We start from the raw sequence: 17,625 nt of genomic DNA, 5'->3' as shown, positions 1-17,625 counted from the left end.
TAAATAAATTTGGAATCAAACTATACCTTATACATAAAATTGATTAATTTTTAAAATTAATTTAAACCCAAAAACCAATTTAATTAGTACTAAAAAGTAAAAAACACAACAATATTATAAATTCATAGGTCAAAATTTATTTTAAATAACTTGGTTAATTTCTTCTTCACATATAACATATTTTTATAATTTTTTTCACTAAACAAATAAACTCAAAATTAATCAAGATTTTATATGTTGAATTCATTAATGAGTTTAATAATTTTTTTTAAAAAATTTAAAACTCAAATAATTATCTAATTAATACCATCAATTTATAAATAAAAATTGATTTCAAATGACTATTTTTTATTTTCTATGTAGAATTATTATTTTCTTATATTTTTTTCTATTATGCAAATGAATTCCAAATTAAACAAGACTTAATGTCTTAACTTCATCAACGAGTTTAGTAATTTTTAAAAATAACTTAAAATTTAAATAATGAACCAATTAATATTAAAAGTTTACGGATAAAAATTGATTTAAAACAACTCTATTTTTTTTTCTTCATATAATTATTATTATCTGATTTTTTAAATAAATAAACTCTAAATGCAATTATGCATTTTACAATCTTTTCTAAAGGTAATTACAAATTTCTTTAGTTGTTTTCCATCTTCCAACCCAAAAAATTGTTGAAATTATTTTTCCGGACTGTTCCCTTTTTCAGTATTATCAGCATCTCTAAGTCATGAACTTATGACTATTTCAATGAAAATATAAAAGAATATTGTGAATATTCAACTATTTCACTTGAAGTTACCCAAATATGAAAAAAAGGATTGAAGGGTGCAATCATGCAACCCAATGGCATTGATTGATGCTCGGGTCTTTGTTTTTAATTAGTCAAGTCATTCACGCGCTTTGTGGGCTCCACAATGCCTGAAACTTCAATTCAATGTACAGACCATTTTCCTGCGCTTTCACAAGGCTTGAAAGACTACTGCAAAGGCTTTCACAGCAACTGCTACTCTCGCTAATTTGCTTTGGTTATTCGAGAGTTTGAATTTTGCTGAAAACATGTTTGTGGCGGAGGCGGCTGTGTCTTCCATCTTTGATCTAGTCCTTGAGAAGTTGGTGGCTGCCCCTTTGTTGGAGTATGCACGCAGGCAGAATGTTGAGGCCACCCTCCAAGAATGGAGGACGACTTTGTTGCATATTGAAGCTGTGCTGACTGATGCTGAGCAGAAGCAGACAAGGGAGATAGCTGTTAAGCTTTGGTTGGATGATCTCAAATCTTTGGCTTACGACATGGAAGATGTTCTGGACGAGTTCAACACTGAAGCTAATCTGCAGATCCTGATGCATGGACCCCAAGCTAGCACCAGTAAGGTACACAAGCTCATCCCAACTTGTTTTGCTGCTTGTCATCCTACATCTGTGAAATTTAATGCAAAGATTGGGGAAAAGATAGAGAAAATTACAAGGGAGTTGGATGCTGTTGCAAAACGAAAACATGACTTTGATTTAATGAAGGGTGTTGGAGGGTTGTCGTTTGAGATGGAAGAAAGGTTACAAACCACTTCCTTGGTAGATGAGTCTAGCATTTATGGTAGGGATGCTAAGAAGGAGGCTATCATTCAATTTCTCTTATCCGAGAAAGCCTCCAGGGATAATGGTGATAATGGAGTTTCTGTAGTTCCCATCGTAGGTATGGGTGGGGTTGGTAAAACAACCCTGGCTCAAATTATCTACCATGATAAGAGGGTGGAGAGCCACTTTGATACCAGGATTTGGGTTTGTGTATCGGATCGATTTGATGTGACAGGGATAACCAAAGCAATTCTAGAGTCCGTCACTCACAGTTCAACTGATTCTAAGAACTTAGAATCATTACAAAATAGCCTGAAGGATGGATTGAATGGGAAAAGATTCTTCCTCGTTCTAGATGATGTGTGGAACGAGAAGCCCCAAAACTGGGATGCCTTAAAGGCTCCTTTTAGGGCTGGTGCACAAGGCAGTATGATCATAGTAACAACTCGTAATGAAGATGTTGCATCGATTATGCGCACTACTGCCTCTTCTCATCACCTTGACGTGCTATCCTATGAAGAGTGTCGGCTATTATTTGCAAAACACGCCTTTGCACATATGAATACAAACATCCGCCAAAAGTTGGAACCAATTGGTGAGAAGATAGTAAGAAAATGCAGAGGCTTGCCTTTGGCTGCAAAGTCGCTTGGAAGTCTATTACACACTAAACAAGATGAAAATGCTTGGAATGAAGTACTGAATAATGGCATATGGGATTTTCAAATTGAACAAAGTGACATTCTTCCGGCTTTATACTTGAGTTACCATTATCTTCCAACAAATTTGAAACGATGTTTTGCATATTGCTCCATATTCCCCAAGGACTATAAATTTGAAAAAAGGAACTTAGTGCTGTTATGGATGGCCGAAGGCTTATTAGGTGGCTCCAAAAGAGAGGAAACTATAGAAGATTATGGTAACATGTGTTTTGACAATCTACTTTCAAGATCTTTCTTCCAACAAGCTAGTGATGATGAATCAATATTTTTGATGCATGATTTGATCCATGATTTAGCACAATTTGTATCGGGAAAATTCTGCTCTTCGTTGGATGATGAAAAGAAAAGTCAAATTTCCAAACAGACTCGACATTCTTCTTACGTTAGGGCAGTGCGATTTGAACTCTCCAAGAAATTTGATCCATTTTATGAAGCTCATAATTTGCGGACCTTTCTTCCTGTACAGACAGGTTATCAAGATGATCGTATCTTTTTAAGCAAGGAGATCTCAGATCTTTTATTGCCAACACTGAAATGCTTACGGGTTCTCTCTTTAGCTCATTATCATATTGTGGAGTTGCCTCACTCAATTGGAACTTTGAAACACCTACGCTACTTAGATCTTTCTCGTACTTCAATTAGAAGGCTCCCTGAATCAATAACCAACCTTTTCAACTTGCAGACATTGATGTTGTCAAATTGTCATTCTCTTACTCATTTGCCCACAAAAATGGGGAAACTAATCAACTTGCGTCATCTTGATATTAGTGACACTAGCTTAAAGGAGATGCCAATGGGAATGAAAGGGTTGAAACGTCTTCGAACATTGACTGCTTTTGTTATTGGTGAGGATAGAGGGGCAAAAATTAAAGAGTTGAGGGACATGTCACACCTTGGTGGCAGACTTTGCATTTCCAAGTTGCAGAATGTGGTGGATGCTATGGATGTCTTAGAGGCTAATTTGAAAGGTAAGAAGCATCTTGATGGGTTAGTGATGCAGTGGGATGCCAATGCTACTGCTCGTGATTTGCAAAAGGAAACAACTGTGCTTGAAAAGCTACAACCTCATAACAATTTGAAAGAGCTGACCATCGAGTACTATTGCGGTGAAAAATTTCCTGACTGGTTGGGCGAATATTCATTTACTAATATGGTGTCCATGAAACTCCACAATTGTAAAAATTGCTCATCCCTGTCATCGCTAGGGCAACTAGGATCTCTCAAGGAGCTCTCTATTATGGGGATTGATGGAGTGCAGAAGGTGGGACAAGAGTTCTATGGGAATATTGGGTCTTCTTTGTTTAAGCCATTTGGATCCCTAGAGATTCTGAGGTTTGAAGAGATGTTAGAGTGGGAGGAATGGGTTTGTCGTGAAATTGAATTCCCTTGTTTGAAGGAGCTTTATATCAAGAAATGTCCAAAGCTGAAAAAGGATTTACCGAAACACCTTCCTAAATTAACAAAACTTAAGATTAGAAAATGCAAGCAGCTGGTGTGTTGTCTTCCAATGGCTCCCTCCATTCGTGAATTGAGTTGAAGGAATGTGATGATGTGGTGGTTAGGAGTGCGGGCAGTCTCACCTCATTGGCTTCCTTGTATATAAACAATGTTTGTAAAATACCAGATGAATTAGGACAACTGAATTCTCTTGTAAAGTTGTCTGTGTATCATTGTCCCGAGCTAAAGGAAATGCCACCCATTCTTCACAACTTGACATCTCTTAAACACTTGGAGATCTGGTTCTGTGACAGTCTTTTGTCTTGTTCGGAGATGGGGCTACCACCAATGCTTGAAAGGCTTGAAATTGTTCAGTGTCCCATTCTGAAGTCCCTATCAGAGGGAATGATACAAAATAATACTACTCTCCAACAATTGTCCATCTGGTACTGTAAAAAATTGGAGTTATCATTGCCTGAGGATATGACGCACAACCACTACGCTTCCCTTACCCAATTCAGCGTAACTGCTAGTTGTGATTCTCTCACGTCCTTTCCATTAGCCTCCTTCACAAAGCTTGAGCATCTTCGTGTCGAACATTGTGGAAATCTGGAGTCCCTTTACATTCCAGATGGACTTCACCACGTGGATCTCACATCTCTCCGGTCATTGAACATATATTATTGCCCTAATCTGGTATCTTTTCCACGAGGAAGATTGCCCACTCCCAATTTAAGACGGCTTGGGATATATAACTGCGAAAAGCTTGAGTCACTGCCCCAAGGGATGCACACCCTCCTTACATCCCTTCAAGATTTGGATATATCTAATTGTCCAGAAATTGATTCATTTCCAGAAGGGGGTTTGCCCACTAATTTATCTAGCCTTTACATTGTGAATTGCAACAAACTCTTGGCTTCTCGGATGGAGTGGGGCTTACAAACGCTTCCCTTTCTTAGAACGTTGCTGATTGCAGGATATGAGAAAGAAAGATTTCCTGAGGAGCGATTTCTGCCCTCCACTCTCACCTCCTTAAAATTAGTGGTTTTCCAAATTTGAAATCCCTGGACAATAAGGGGCTTCAGCATCTTACCTCTCTTGAAACTCTGGAGATTTCGAAATGTGAAAAGCTCAAGTCCTTCCCAAAACAGGGGCTGCCCTCCTCCCTTTCTTGTCTTAAAATTGATGACTGTCCTCTGCTGAGGAAACGATGCCAAAGGGATAAAGGGAAAGAATGGCCCAACATTTCTCACATCCCCTACATAGTGTTCGACTTATACGATACGAAAAATGAGGAGGTGATCTTATCATGAGGCCCTTGCATCGAAGCTCTTGCTCTCCTCTGCATTTATTGGCCCAGGTACTTTATGCTTTGTGTTTTATTTTCATTTACCAATTCCCCGTGAGTCAGCAAGTTTATAACTACTCTAGCATCCAGACTCTGCTACCTAATGGTGCTAATATTTTTAAGACTTTATTTTATAATTCTCTTATTTTTGAGACATCAAGTGGGGGTCCAGTAGATAGTCCAACTATATATTTTGTGGGGGTATCACTCAAATAAAGAATAAAGGCAAAGCACCACTTAGATGGAGTTTGGATATAATTTTATATTCTCTATTTTTATAATTTTGCTTTTCTTTTTTTATTTTTTTTGTTATCAATTTTTTTTTTAAAATTAAAAATAGTTACCAAATGATTTCCAAAGTCACTTTCAAATTTTTAATCTTGAAAAAAAATGCAACTAACTATATCATTAATTTGTTATATTGTTTTTTCATTTTTAATCAGGAAATATTGTATTTGATGTTTATTAGCCTTTCTTGCTTTTACTTGGTGTGTTTCATTAAAATTGTTACTTTAAAAGACAACATTCTTATGCATAGAAGTTATTTGTTTAAAAAACAACTTTAAGAGAACTTCTTTTTCTTTTAAGTTTAGATAATTTTTACTAAAGATAAACAACTTGTATCACCTAAAAATATTACAGACAACTTTAACATAAATTCATTTTTTAATTTCAATGTGTGTCTAATATAAAATTGTGGAAAATGTTTCTTTAAGTGACAACTTTCAACATGACCAAAACTGTTGTAAATTCCTCAATATTTTTAACATGGAAAGTGTTTTTTTTTCAAAACTCATCTTTAGTATAAATTTCTAATATTTTCAATATGAAAAGTGTTTTCTCAAAATACACTTTTATTATAAATTCAGTTTTTTTTTTTACTAATATGTGCCTAATATGAAAATTATGAAAAATGTCTTTTTAAGAGACAACTTCGAGCGTGGTCAAAATTGTTGTGAATTCTTATAAGTTTTAATATGGAAAGTGTTTTTTCAAAAAACACCTTTAGTATAATTTTTTTTAAAAATAAGCTATTGATATGAAAATTATGAAAGATATATCTTCAATAGACAACTTTCAATATGACATAAAATGCCTTAGAATTTGAAATATTTTTTAATGTGTTGTATTTTAAAAAATTAATTTTAAATTGATTGTACTTTTATCAAAAATCCGTATTATGAGGTAAACACATACATTTAAAAAAGGGGCATTAGATATGTGAGCTTGTTGATTTTCGTGTGATTTTGATGGACAATGCTTAATATCTTTTAAAAGAAGTTTAGGTGATTCCACATCAAGCTTGAGTCATTGAAATGGGATAAGGCAAACCCCATTAAGTATGTTCTCCTTTGAGCCCAAAAATCAATTATACTTATGATTCATAAGACGACCACAAGCCCTGATATACTTACTTTGAAATCATATAATTTTGTGAAAATAATAGTCATTTTTTTGGAAAGTTTAGTAACATATGTGAATATAGGTGTAATAAACTCAAACAACTATTAGTTTTGTTTAGTGACTAGGTGAGATAATTGTTCCAGAAATTGATTCATTTCCAAAAGGGGGTTTGCCCACTAATTTATTTGAGCTTCACATCAGGAATTGCAACAAACTCGTGGCCAATCGGATGGAGTGGGGCTTGCAAACGCTTCCCTTTCTTAGAACGTTGGGGATTGAGGGATGTGAGAAAGAAAGATTTCCGAGGAGCGATTTCTGCCCTCCACTCTCACCTCCCTTGAAATTAGGGGTTTTCCAAATCTGAAATTCCTGGACAATAAGGGGCTTCAGCACCTCACCTCTCTTAAAACTCTGGAGATTTGGAAATGTGGAAACCTCAAGTCCTTCCCAAAACAGGGGCTGCCCTCCTCCCTTTCTCATCTTGATATTGATGACTGTCCTCTGCTGAGGAAACGATGCCAAAGGGATAAAGGGAAAGAATGGCCCAAGATTTCTCACATCCCCTGCATAACATACGATTGGGAAGATGAGGTGATTTTATCATGAAGGCCTTCGATCCAAGATCTTGTTCTTCTCTGCGTTTATTAGCCTAGGTACTTTCTGCTTTGTGTTCCATATTTTCATTCCCATTTATAACTATGCTTTGTTATATTATTTTATTTTTCTTGTTTAATCAAGAAGCATTGTATTTGGCTCTGTGAATATCTTGTAGGTTTAGTTTTCAATTAAGAATTGCATACGACTGTAAAAGCTCCTTCCTCTTGTGATTTTGAATTTCTTTTCCACTACCACAACATATTATTTAAATTTTTTTTTTTTCTGTTGTTGCTACATTTTCTGTTTTATCTTTTTTTTTTTTATGCTTTTTACTTGAAATTTCATTTTTCATGAGCTAATGGTAAGTGCAAATTTTTTGAATGGGCTTAACAAAGAGGCCTCAAGAACGGTTCTACCCATTGAATTTGTTTCACCAATGCTATTGGAGTAGATCTTGTTGCTCATTTAGTAATATATGTATGGATTAAAATTTTCTTTCTCAAATAGCTTAAGTTTTAGGGAAAGAAATTAGAGAGGAAAATGTGAAGAAAAAACTAAATTGTTAAGTAATGCACTTTGCAAAAAAATGATTTTCTTTTTCATATTTTGCATGATAAAGCAAATGTGAGAAAATTATTTTCCTTTTTTTTCTTTATTCTTTAGTACTTTTTAGCAACCAAATATAGCCTAATTTTTTTTCCTATGAAGAAATTTTAGGAGGTAAACACACTAAAAAAAGGGCATTAGGCATGAGAGTTTGTTGATTTCCATGTGCGACTTTGACGGAAAAAACTTAATATCTGTTAACGGAAGTTTAAGTCATTCCACATGAAGCATAAGTCATTGAAATGGGATAAAGTAAAACCTTAGTAAATATGTTCTCTTTTGAGCCCAAAAATCAACTATACCTATGATTCATAAGACGACCACAAGCCCAATATACATACTTTGAAATCATATAATTTTGTGAAAATTGTACCAATATGTATATTTACAGCTTTCTTATTGTAAACTCTCTGCAGTAACAACCATTTTTTGAGTAGTTTTGTATTATGTGTGAATATAAGTGTTAATAAACTCAAACAACTATTATGTGTGAAATCATATAAGTCATTCCTTGGTTATAGTTTGTTGGGATATTGGTTTTCAAATTGCTTGTGTACACAACTAACCTTTTTCTAATTCTACATATGCTCACATATGTAAATATCACAATTCATTGCAAAACTATTCATGTCATGAAGAATTTTGGATGTAGGAGCATCTACTATCATCTTATTGATGAAGGTTGTCCACCAGAATTGTCAGTTTACTCGATTCACTACTTGGTTTTTGCAAGCATATCAAAATGTAGGGAACAAGTGGAAAAATCTACGTGGTAAAGCCCATGTAGACAAATCATTCCTTCCCAGACATTACGATTTAGATTCTTCAGATATGTCAAAGGATTCAACAAATGTATTCATAGATTCTAATTAGGTACCATTCTTCTTCTATCGTTCTACTTTTTGAAGGTGCAATTTATTTTCTTTGGCAATAATTCACATTATGAGATAATTTCTACCTTGCAAAGAATCGATTTGACTCCCCAATGTTAATACATGATGTTTAACTAAGACAACATCAAATTTGATTGATGTTGATGTTTACTTTCAACAATGCTTGAAATTTGCTAGGATAGCCTAAGGTGACTCAACATGGAGTTTAAGATCATAGAAATGGGATAAGGCAGGGCCTTGAGAAACATAAACAAAACATGATGACTGAAATTTTTTATGGATTTTGCAAAATTTTTATGATTACCATTTTCTTTGTTACTTTAGACTTTGTTCTCAACAAGTATTTGTAGGTTTTATGGTGTGACCTTTTAACAAACTTCTCATTTTTGAAACAGCTATGCGTCTAAAGCGTCCGACTAATATCATTGGTAGAGAAAGATTGTGCACTTTTTGATATCTGCATGTATGATGCCACAAAGGGAGCAAAATTTTCCTACCCGATGAAGGACATGTGGGCATATCATCCATAAGAGAATGTTTTGAAAAAGTTCAGATAGAATGGAGTGTTTTGGAAAATGTATTAGCAGCTGCAAGGTACCTTGCCCTCAATTAGGTATATCTTCTATTTTCTGAAAAATTCTATGCTTTGCCTTGTAGTAAGAATTCACATACAATGAGTTTTAATAAGAGATAACTAATCTTTTTACTAGGATTGATGGTCGTACTTGAATGTGGATTCAAATGCTCTGAATCTCATAATGTGAGGACAACATCTAGTTTGTTATTGTTCTTGTCAAGAGATTGTTTTTCACTGATCAAGATTTCAATCTTAGGCATTTCTGATCACTGCTACCAGTCCAGAATCCTGAAGGCAATGTCATTGCATTGATTCCATGATCTTGCTCCAAACAAAAGTTTAGTACTCTGCTTAAGGATTGCCATTGTGGCTGCTCCATTCCTTGAAAGGTATGTTTATGTAAACAAAAGCACTATCCATTTGTTGTTTTAGACTCAATAATTATGTAGAAGGCTGAACTATCGTGTTATATCCAACGAAAAATGATGAACTGTTAGAATCATCATGAAAAAAGCAGAGGATCCTTTTTGCTTACGCATTCAACACATATTTTTGCTTATATTTTTCAAATTTCCAATCATTGAGTATGAGCTAATGAATCAAAGAACAAGTAAAAAAGTTCTTGTTGTTGAGATTCTAAATGAATAGAAATGGTTCATGTGCTTGATGAACTAAAGGAAGTTGTTGCACCTAGGTCTGGGTTAAACCATCAAAAATATAGTTGCAAAGCCTACTGTATATTTCACCAACTATTTATGGAATAAAACATTTTCAATTTCACATTATGATACCTGATTAGACAACTTTGAGAAATGATAGGCTACTCGGTCTTTTTAAAGTACAGTATAGAGGTTAATCAAATGCATTTTGTTCCATTGTTGTCTGCATTTGACGTTCAAGGTATCTATGATAGTGTTCTCTATTATTATGCATTTTGCCATTTCTTGTCTCAATAGAATCACTTCTTCCATTTCAATAACAACACTTAGATTGCTTTACATCCCGAATATTTTAAATCATCATCGCTTCTGTTACATTTATCAGTTTCCCTATGAAATTGTTTTTAAACTCCTAGTATGAAATTAAGATTAATATAAACTCCAAAATTGAACAGCTCTGTTTAACTTTAATGAAGTATTCAACTAAGTACTGCTGGATAAAGAAGATTTAATCGTTACATCAGTTTCTTCTATATGTGTTAGCTGTTTAAACATGTCTCCCACTTCATGTTATTCTGCTTCTACACCGGGCATCATTGAAGCATTTTAAAAAGGGTACTGTACTTGTACCTGCATAACTACCACAGGAGGGATATTTGAAGGAGACACCATTGGAGCATGTCAAGGTGCATTCTACTGATGTCAACCATAAATGATAGGTCCTAAACATTGGGAATTTCAATGCAATAAAAAGGTACGAAAATTGGATAGCTTCTATGTCTTTCACAAATGCACTTTTATACTAAAACCTGTCTAAGAGAGGAAATTAAATCAATCCCTGCCCTACAATTTAGTTTTGAGTTTTTTGTTTTTTGATTTTTGGAAACATGTGGATGCATTTACACATGCCTAATCCCAGGATGGAGATTCTGATCAAGATTTGCTGGTTAGACTATAATGTGGAATCATGAGGACATGGAATTAAATAGAGACAATAAGCAATTAATCCACTTTCCCATTCTTCTCTCTTCAATAGGTCTTGGACATGCCATTCTATATAGGAAGAGCTTAATCAGGTATGCAGACTGATTCTCCTCTTGGTTATTAGGTTTAGTAGCTTGAATTCAAGTATTCAAACCTATTCCTGCCATCTTCTTATACTCTTCTGTTTCCCTAAATCATTTGTAAGTAATTTTTATAATATTTTATTTATTGAATCTATGTTTGGAAAAACTTCTTAAATGCTAAAAACAAGATTTGAAGGTCAAATTCAACTTTTGATGACATTAGATAGAATTATTAAACTAGACCTTACACTTTCTCAGTATAATTTACCTAAAAATACAAACATCTTTATTTTTCCTTTAATAAAAGTTCAATTAAATCTTTTACACCCTCATCTTTAATAAAAGTATTAAAATTATAATCATCAAACATAATATCTACTTTTGCTAAATGCTTTGAATTTAATAATATGGGAATGACCATCCTACCTCATTTGTTTGGTTATTGAGGATTACAGTCTATAAAAATTCAATCTACATTGTTTTAGTGAAGTACTGTAAATCTGTATCATGTGGTTACCCTTACACCTAGATTCCCATTCATGCTATGAAGAGTTTGGAAGAGGTATTTATGTTGCATAAGCAAGATCAAAATGTCTCTTTCACTTTCACTATCAAAATATCCTTTTCTTTTAGGTATGTGTTCTACTTTCGGAAAAAATATTTTGTTTTGCCTTATACTGAGAATTCACACAATGAATTTCAATTGGAGATAACCTTATTTGTATCCTATTTCTAGGCATGTCCTCCTTATCTATATCCAATTTCTAGGAATGTCACACCTATATGGTGGATTCAAATGATTTGAACCTCATAATGTGAAGGCAACTTGTCCTATGCTATTGTTGGTGTTTTGACCACTGAAGATTGCCGTCCTAGGAGTTTGAGTCGCTGCTAGCAGTCAAGAATCCTTTAGACAAATGCATGCATTTACATTTATTCCATGATCTTGCTCCAAATAAAAGTTTTTCTACTCATCTGCAGAAGGATTGTAATTGTGAGTGCTCCATTCTTTGGAAGGTAGCACTACTTGTCAAGAGTTGTAGCTCATGTGATTTGGTGTTCTGTTTATTAATTTACACTTCGGTTGATATAATATTTGGTTGTCACTCATTAATTTGGTTGACATAATCTAGGTAGAAATTCTACCTAGTTTTTTTGTTATGGCATTTCATTTCTATTATTTAGTACTGAAGATCATATGATGTTACTAGCTTTATTTTGCATTGACCCGCTTTTCTATAAAATGCTTGAGTTTTCTTTACTACTATTAAATACAAGCAATTGTGAAAAACTATAGGTTGTCTCTTTTAAGGTAGAAGAGATTTATTTTGATGTCCTACAACCTATTTTCATTTCTTACTTCTATAAATGTAAACTATATTATTTCTTAATCTTTAATAGTACAAATGAAACATAAATGTTAATATTGGCAAAGCATTCTCCACGTGTTGCACTAGATTCAGTAGTTATGTAAAAGGCTGAAAGATGATGACCTATCCAAGAGAAAATACTGAACTATTAGAATTATCAATATATCTTTTCTTATATTAGGCTGCTATATCTTTAAAGTATGGTTCAGAGGTTATCGTATGCATTATGTTTCACTGGTTTCCATTTTGATGGTCAAGATAATTAGGATAGGGCTGAAACATTGTTTCCCATTATTATGCATTTTGGTAATCTCTTCTCTCAACAAAATTACTTCTTTCATTTCAACAATACTGCTCAGATCCTTTATCAATTTCACTTTTACTTTGAATAGTCTTTTTTCCTGTTAGTTTGTCTATTTTCCTCCAAATTGGTTTTAGACTGTTAGCATGAAATTAAAGAGTAACATAAACTCCAATTGAACAAATTTGTTTACCTTCAATGAAGCATTCAACTGTTTATTGGTGGATAAAAAATATTTAACTGTTTTATCAGTTTCTTATTCATTTGGCACCATTGTAGCATTTGAAAAAGGTAGTTGAACCAAAGTAGCAGCCATTGCAAAGACATTTGATGGAGGCTTCATTGGAGCATGTCATGATGGTTAATGAGCCTTTCTCAAGTCAACATTAAATGGTAGGTTCTAAACTTTGGAATTTCAACACAATAAAAAGGTACGCAAATTGGATAGTTTTTGTGCCTACAACAGATGCACTTTCACACTAGCACCTTAGTTTTAGAGTTTTTGTGAAATTTGTGGATGTATTTACCACTGCTTGCTCCTAGGATGTTGACCAACAAGATTGCTTGTGGGAAGGTGATGTCGAATCACAAAGAAGTGAAATGATATGGAAGGGATATGCAATTGATACCCATTCCTATTCTGCTCACTTGAATGTGACTCAAGTACATCATTATGCATGGTAAGATGTAGAATCAACGACATCCATACTCAGATTACTATTTTGCTATTAATGAGAAGTTTTTTCTGACTCTATCATCATCAAAATAATCTGTATTATCTCTACCTTCAGTCTTCGGCTAACAGTATTCAGACAGATTTCTGCCACTTTCAACTATGGTCTTCTGTCACCATATAACCATGTGTAAGCAATCCTCCTTTTGATCACTGCAGATGAGTTTATTGTCACTCAAAAAGGAAAGTCTTTTTGTGATCCAACAGTGTTCGTCAAAATTTGAACAGTCATGCTAACGGTGTAGTTTGTGAATTATAGGTTAATGTTCGTCCTAATAACTTAATTCTCATGCCCTAACTTGAAGAAATGATGGACAACCAAGTATGAGAAATGAGGTAATAGTAAATGGAAGATAAATTTATTGGGTTCTTTAGATGTGCAAGAGAATCTAGTGCAATGCATCTTGACATGGTCTAAAAATCTTGACAGGAAAAATTAAAAGAGAAGCTATTAAATTTGGAAAAGCAGAGTATTGCTGTTTGAAGTAGACTGAAATGTGCAAGGATTTTTCATTGATGTAGGTAAGCCATTGAATATGTTCTTCACAAAAGCAATTTGTTGGAAATGCACTTCAAGAATTGTTATTTTTACTTAAAACGGTATTGAGTTTTTATTCATGGATAGTGCATTGCAATTCGTCACTTGCAGGCTTCTACTGTAACCACTATAGTTTTCCATGTTAATGGAGTTTCATGTTGGCTCCTTGCTACAATGGAACTACAATGTCCTCCATGCACCTTTTAGTAGCTCTTAAGGTGGGGAAATTAGATTTTACCTTTTTACTTTTTGAAGTGGGTATTGAAATGTGTTATTGACTATAATAACCTATTTCTTTCTGATTTCATTTTATCCATTTTTAGGTGGTAAATATGGCTCCGTATACGGATGCTTGTTCATATGATGTATGGATCACGCAGTGAGTGGAGAATTGGTTCTCATAGTTGCTGCAAATTTGGTGCAGAATCACAAGCACTCAGACTAACTGAATGACTAGGCATCAAAACAAGCTATTCAGTATTTTTTTTTTCTCCATTGAATAGATGGGATTAAAACATGGGCAATTGTGGAAAGGAAGGAATCGTCTTCTTCATTATTGATTCATATATCAACTAAAATGGCAACATTTGCAGTTGTTGGAAACCTCCATGGCAACAGTTCTTAGGTCTTTTAATTTTGAATACATGAAACATTTTTCCCAATATATGTTGTTCCTTCTATTCTCCCCTGGGAGTGTTTTATGATGAGATATTATTGAAGTTGTACTATTTCTATAGTTCAGCATGATAGGGGGCTATTCAGTATCTTCTAGTCATTAAGCTTTACTGATATGATTCCAAATCTTAAGAATTATTGCATTCTGAATAGTAATGATCTTCTTTTAACTATGTTCCATGTCTCTCCTCCCATTTTACTTTTGTAAGTGGTTAGAAATACCTCCATTTTCAGTTTCATCACTTTATAGTAGATGACTGCCATTGTTTCCTTTCCTTGATGGAATTTTTTATCTAATATTAGAGCTAATTGTCTGCTTAATCTAAATTAATGGTTAATTAGTTCAGTTGTAAAGTCAGTGGTTAGAACTATTTGCCACTTCATGACTGATCATCGAGTAGAATTGGTGATCCCATTGAGGGTATTGAGGCCTCAAGATCACGACAATGTAGGGTTTGATTCAAAAAATGATTGTTCTATCCCATTGGGGCTACTTGCTAATTCAATTTAGCAAATTATTTTCATTGATATTTTGCTAATTCAAAAAATGAGGGTATTTGCTACTGCTCGAGCATAAAAATTGGAACTTCCAAATTATTTTCACATTAACACTCGAAAACACATTAACATAAAATGGTTAATTTGAATGGAGCAGACTCCTTAAGATTCTAGAGAAAAGGACTGAAGAATACTTTTTCATTGAAATTGAAATTTACTAACAAGAAGGTATCAGCGATCAATCTTGCTTTTCTATTAGTCAAGTCATTCATGCGCTTTGTGGACTCCACAATGCTAAGAACTTCCATGCAATCTACCAATTCTGAATCATTATTGTGAATGGTCCAATATAGGGGACCCATATATTGAAATTGATGGATGTATGGGTATGGCAATGCCAATTAAGTCCTCAATTACCCTATGACCCACTTGTTCAACCCATTGTTAACATATGGAAAAGAGAATTTATTAACACATCCACTTAAATTCTTCACAAATTCACTTTTTTCTTTTAAATAGTAAATTTTACAAATGAAAGGGTTAAAATACCTTCTTGGTTAATCTCTCAGCATCTACTCATTCAAAACCCTAACAGAGTTTCTTTTCCATTTTTTTGGTCATGACCTTTCACTGCTGCACTGGCAGGTGCTATCGTAGATCATGCACTAAAGCTTGGAGATGCACCTTGTAACATTTTTTTTCTTTTTAATTTCAGTGTAAAAAAATTGAGGAAAATGAAGGATAAGAGAAGGAAACTAGGAAAAGATAGGAAATGAGAGAAAAGAAGAAAAGGTTTAGCTTTTGAATGGAGTTTTGAGCAAAAATAATTCATTTTAAAAAACAGTCCATATCCTAGATTTTTGGCCAAAATAATTCCCAATTCGTTTTTTTCAATCACATATGCATCTATGTGGCCTAATTTTTTTACATTTTTTAATGTGACAAAATTGTAGTGGGTAATTTTAGTTTTAATTTTGTTTTAAACAAGCAAAACTGTAGACACCAACTACGGTTTTGACTTAAAGCCTTTTTTTTTTAAACAAAATTTTGTTGTTTTAGTTGAAAATGTATAAATTTATTTTTAGATTTATAAAAATATTTATGGAAGTGTCTTCCAACCTTTTATGCACTTGATTTTGTGTCTCCTTTGATAGTTCCTTTAATATGATCTTCAATTGAGGAAAGGTTTCGGAGGGATTTCATTTGCCACAAAAGAAAAGTTACAAACTACTTCTTTGGTGGATGAGACTTAGGTTTATAGTACAGATGCTAATAAGGAGAAGATTATTGATTGCTAATGTTGGATGAAACAACTATGAATAATAGAGTCTTTGTAATTTCCATTGTTAGCATGGATGTGATTGGAAAGAACCCTTGCTTAGACCATCTACAATGATGAGAGGGTGGGGAACCATTTTGGTGTGAGAGTTTGGGTTTGTTTGTATGATCAATTTGATGTTATGAGAATAACAAAAGAAATTCTAGAATTCATGATGAAGAGATCCTATGAATTTAAAAACTTAGAATTGTTGATATGTTAGGTTATGTGATTAAGAGTTGACAATTTTGTTCCTAATTTTTTTTATCATTAGACCTTTTTTGAAGATTCAAGACTTAAGGTTGTTGTACAATTAATTGGGATAACATAGGTAACTATAAAAAGATATGGAAAAGGCGAATTGGAGTGAATTAAAGTATGGTGTGAATCGTATATTTTAAACTAGAAAAAAATGTTTTTAAAAACAATTTTAAAAACTCCTTAGCACCTAATCACTAAAACCCCTCGAGCGCTCAATTGCTGCTTGGAGTGCTTAAGTGCTTGCGTAGAGATTTTACTCTCTACGAATATTTGAATTTCCATATTTTGATTAATTTTATGTTAAAAAATCAAGTTTGAATCCACTAGGTATTTGTATGTTATATAATTTTTTTATAACATTTTTAGTAACATATTATGTAAGAAAAGTAATTTTTTAAAGAAACACATATTAAATGCTAGTTTAAGAATCAAAAGATTCTTTAATTCTATAAAGTGATTTTAATAACTTTGTTAATCATACTTACAGGTATTAAGAAGTACTATAATCCTATTGGAATGAGTCTCAAACAGGTTTTTATATACCATTCCAATTATTAAATATGTTTCTATTAATCTGTCAAAAAACCTAGATGATATATTATAATACATTTTATGAGTCTTTCGTCTTTCAAACTCTAAAAAATATCTTATTTAATATGATGAGAAGCATGTGTGAAACTTTAGTTAGAGATATCTCAAGGTAGAGTCGATCTTGAAAAAATTGGCCCCATGACAGCTGGACTGAGTAATTTTGAAACCTAAAATCAGTGTGGACAGCAATAAAGCAATTTGGTTGCTTGTTGTGCAGACACACCCATGTGACACTCCCTTTTCCTGATTGCTTTATTCATTCAAGATATATCAAAAGCATGCATTGTATTTTCTTTCCTTATTTCAATATTAATTGACCATTCTTCTCAATATTCAACCGTGTAGAACAATTCTTTAAAATTGTATAATTTGGGGAAGTTCTTAAAGAACCCTTCTGTTGTTTTTTTTTGTACTTTCATTGTGAGGAAGGGTGATATTTTGATTTGATTTGTAAATAA

At 33.4% G+C, this 17,625-nt stretch overlaps 1 protein-coding gene across 10 annotated transcripts in view; it reads left to right on the top strand.

Annotated features, from left to right (window-relative positions):
- The first annotated feature begins 956 nt into the window (after positions 1-956).
- The window catches only part of LOC117928688 (putative disease resistance RPP13-like protein 1), a 48,618-nt gene continuing 31,949 nt past the window's right edge, over positions 957-17,625 (top strand). For 4 of the 10 annotated variants that reach the window (XR_004653625.1, XR_004653624.1, XR_004653626.1 and 1 more), the window contains exon 1: positions 957-3,636. Coding sequence is in view for 1 of the 10 variants with exons in the window: in XM_034848667.1 (XP_034704558.1) it covers positions 1,063-3,636 (2,574 nt within the window). In the remaining 9 variants the exon portion in view is untranslated. Of the gene's footprint in view, positions 5,092-6,684; positions 7,137-8,338; positions 8,560-8,974; positions 9,193-9,289; positions 9,340-9,412; positions 9,546-10,339; positions 10,570-10,734; positions 12,797-12,832; positions 13,234-13,344; positions 13,417-13,545; positions 13,623-13,716; positions 13,809-13,911; positions 14,043-14,147; positions 14,673-17,625 lie in introns of those variants that run through there. The other 6 variants (XR_004653630.1, XR_004653628.1, XR_004653629.1 and 3 more) reach the window with 6 other exon arrangements.

This window comes from Vitis riparia, chromosome 13 (assembly GCF_004353265.1).
Source record: "Vitis riparia cultivar Riparia Gloire de Montpellier isolate 1030 chromosome 13, EGFV_Vit.rip_1.0, whole genome shotgun sequence".
NCBI classification, from domain to species: domain Eukaryota; kingdom Viridiplantae; phylum Streptophyta; class Magnoliopsida; order Vitales; family Vitaceae; genus Vitis; species Vitis riparia.
The sequence above is the reverse complement of the archived record's forward strand: the minus strand, read 5'-3'. Positions and strand labels throughout refer to the sequence as shown.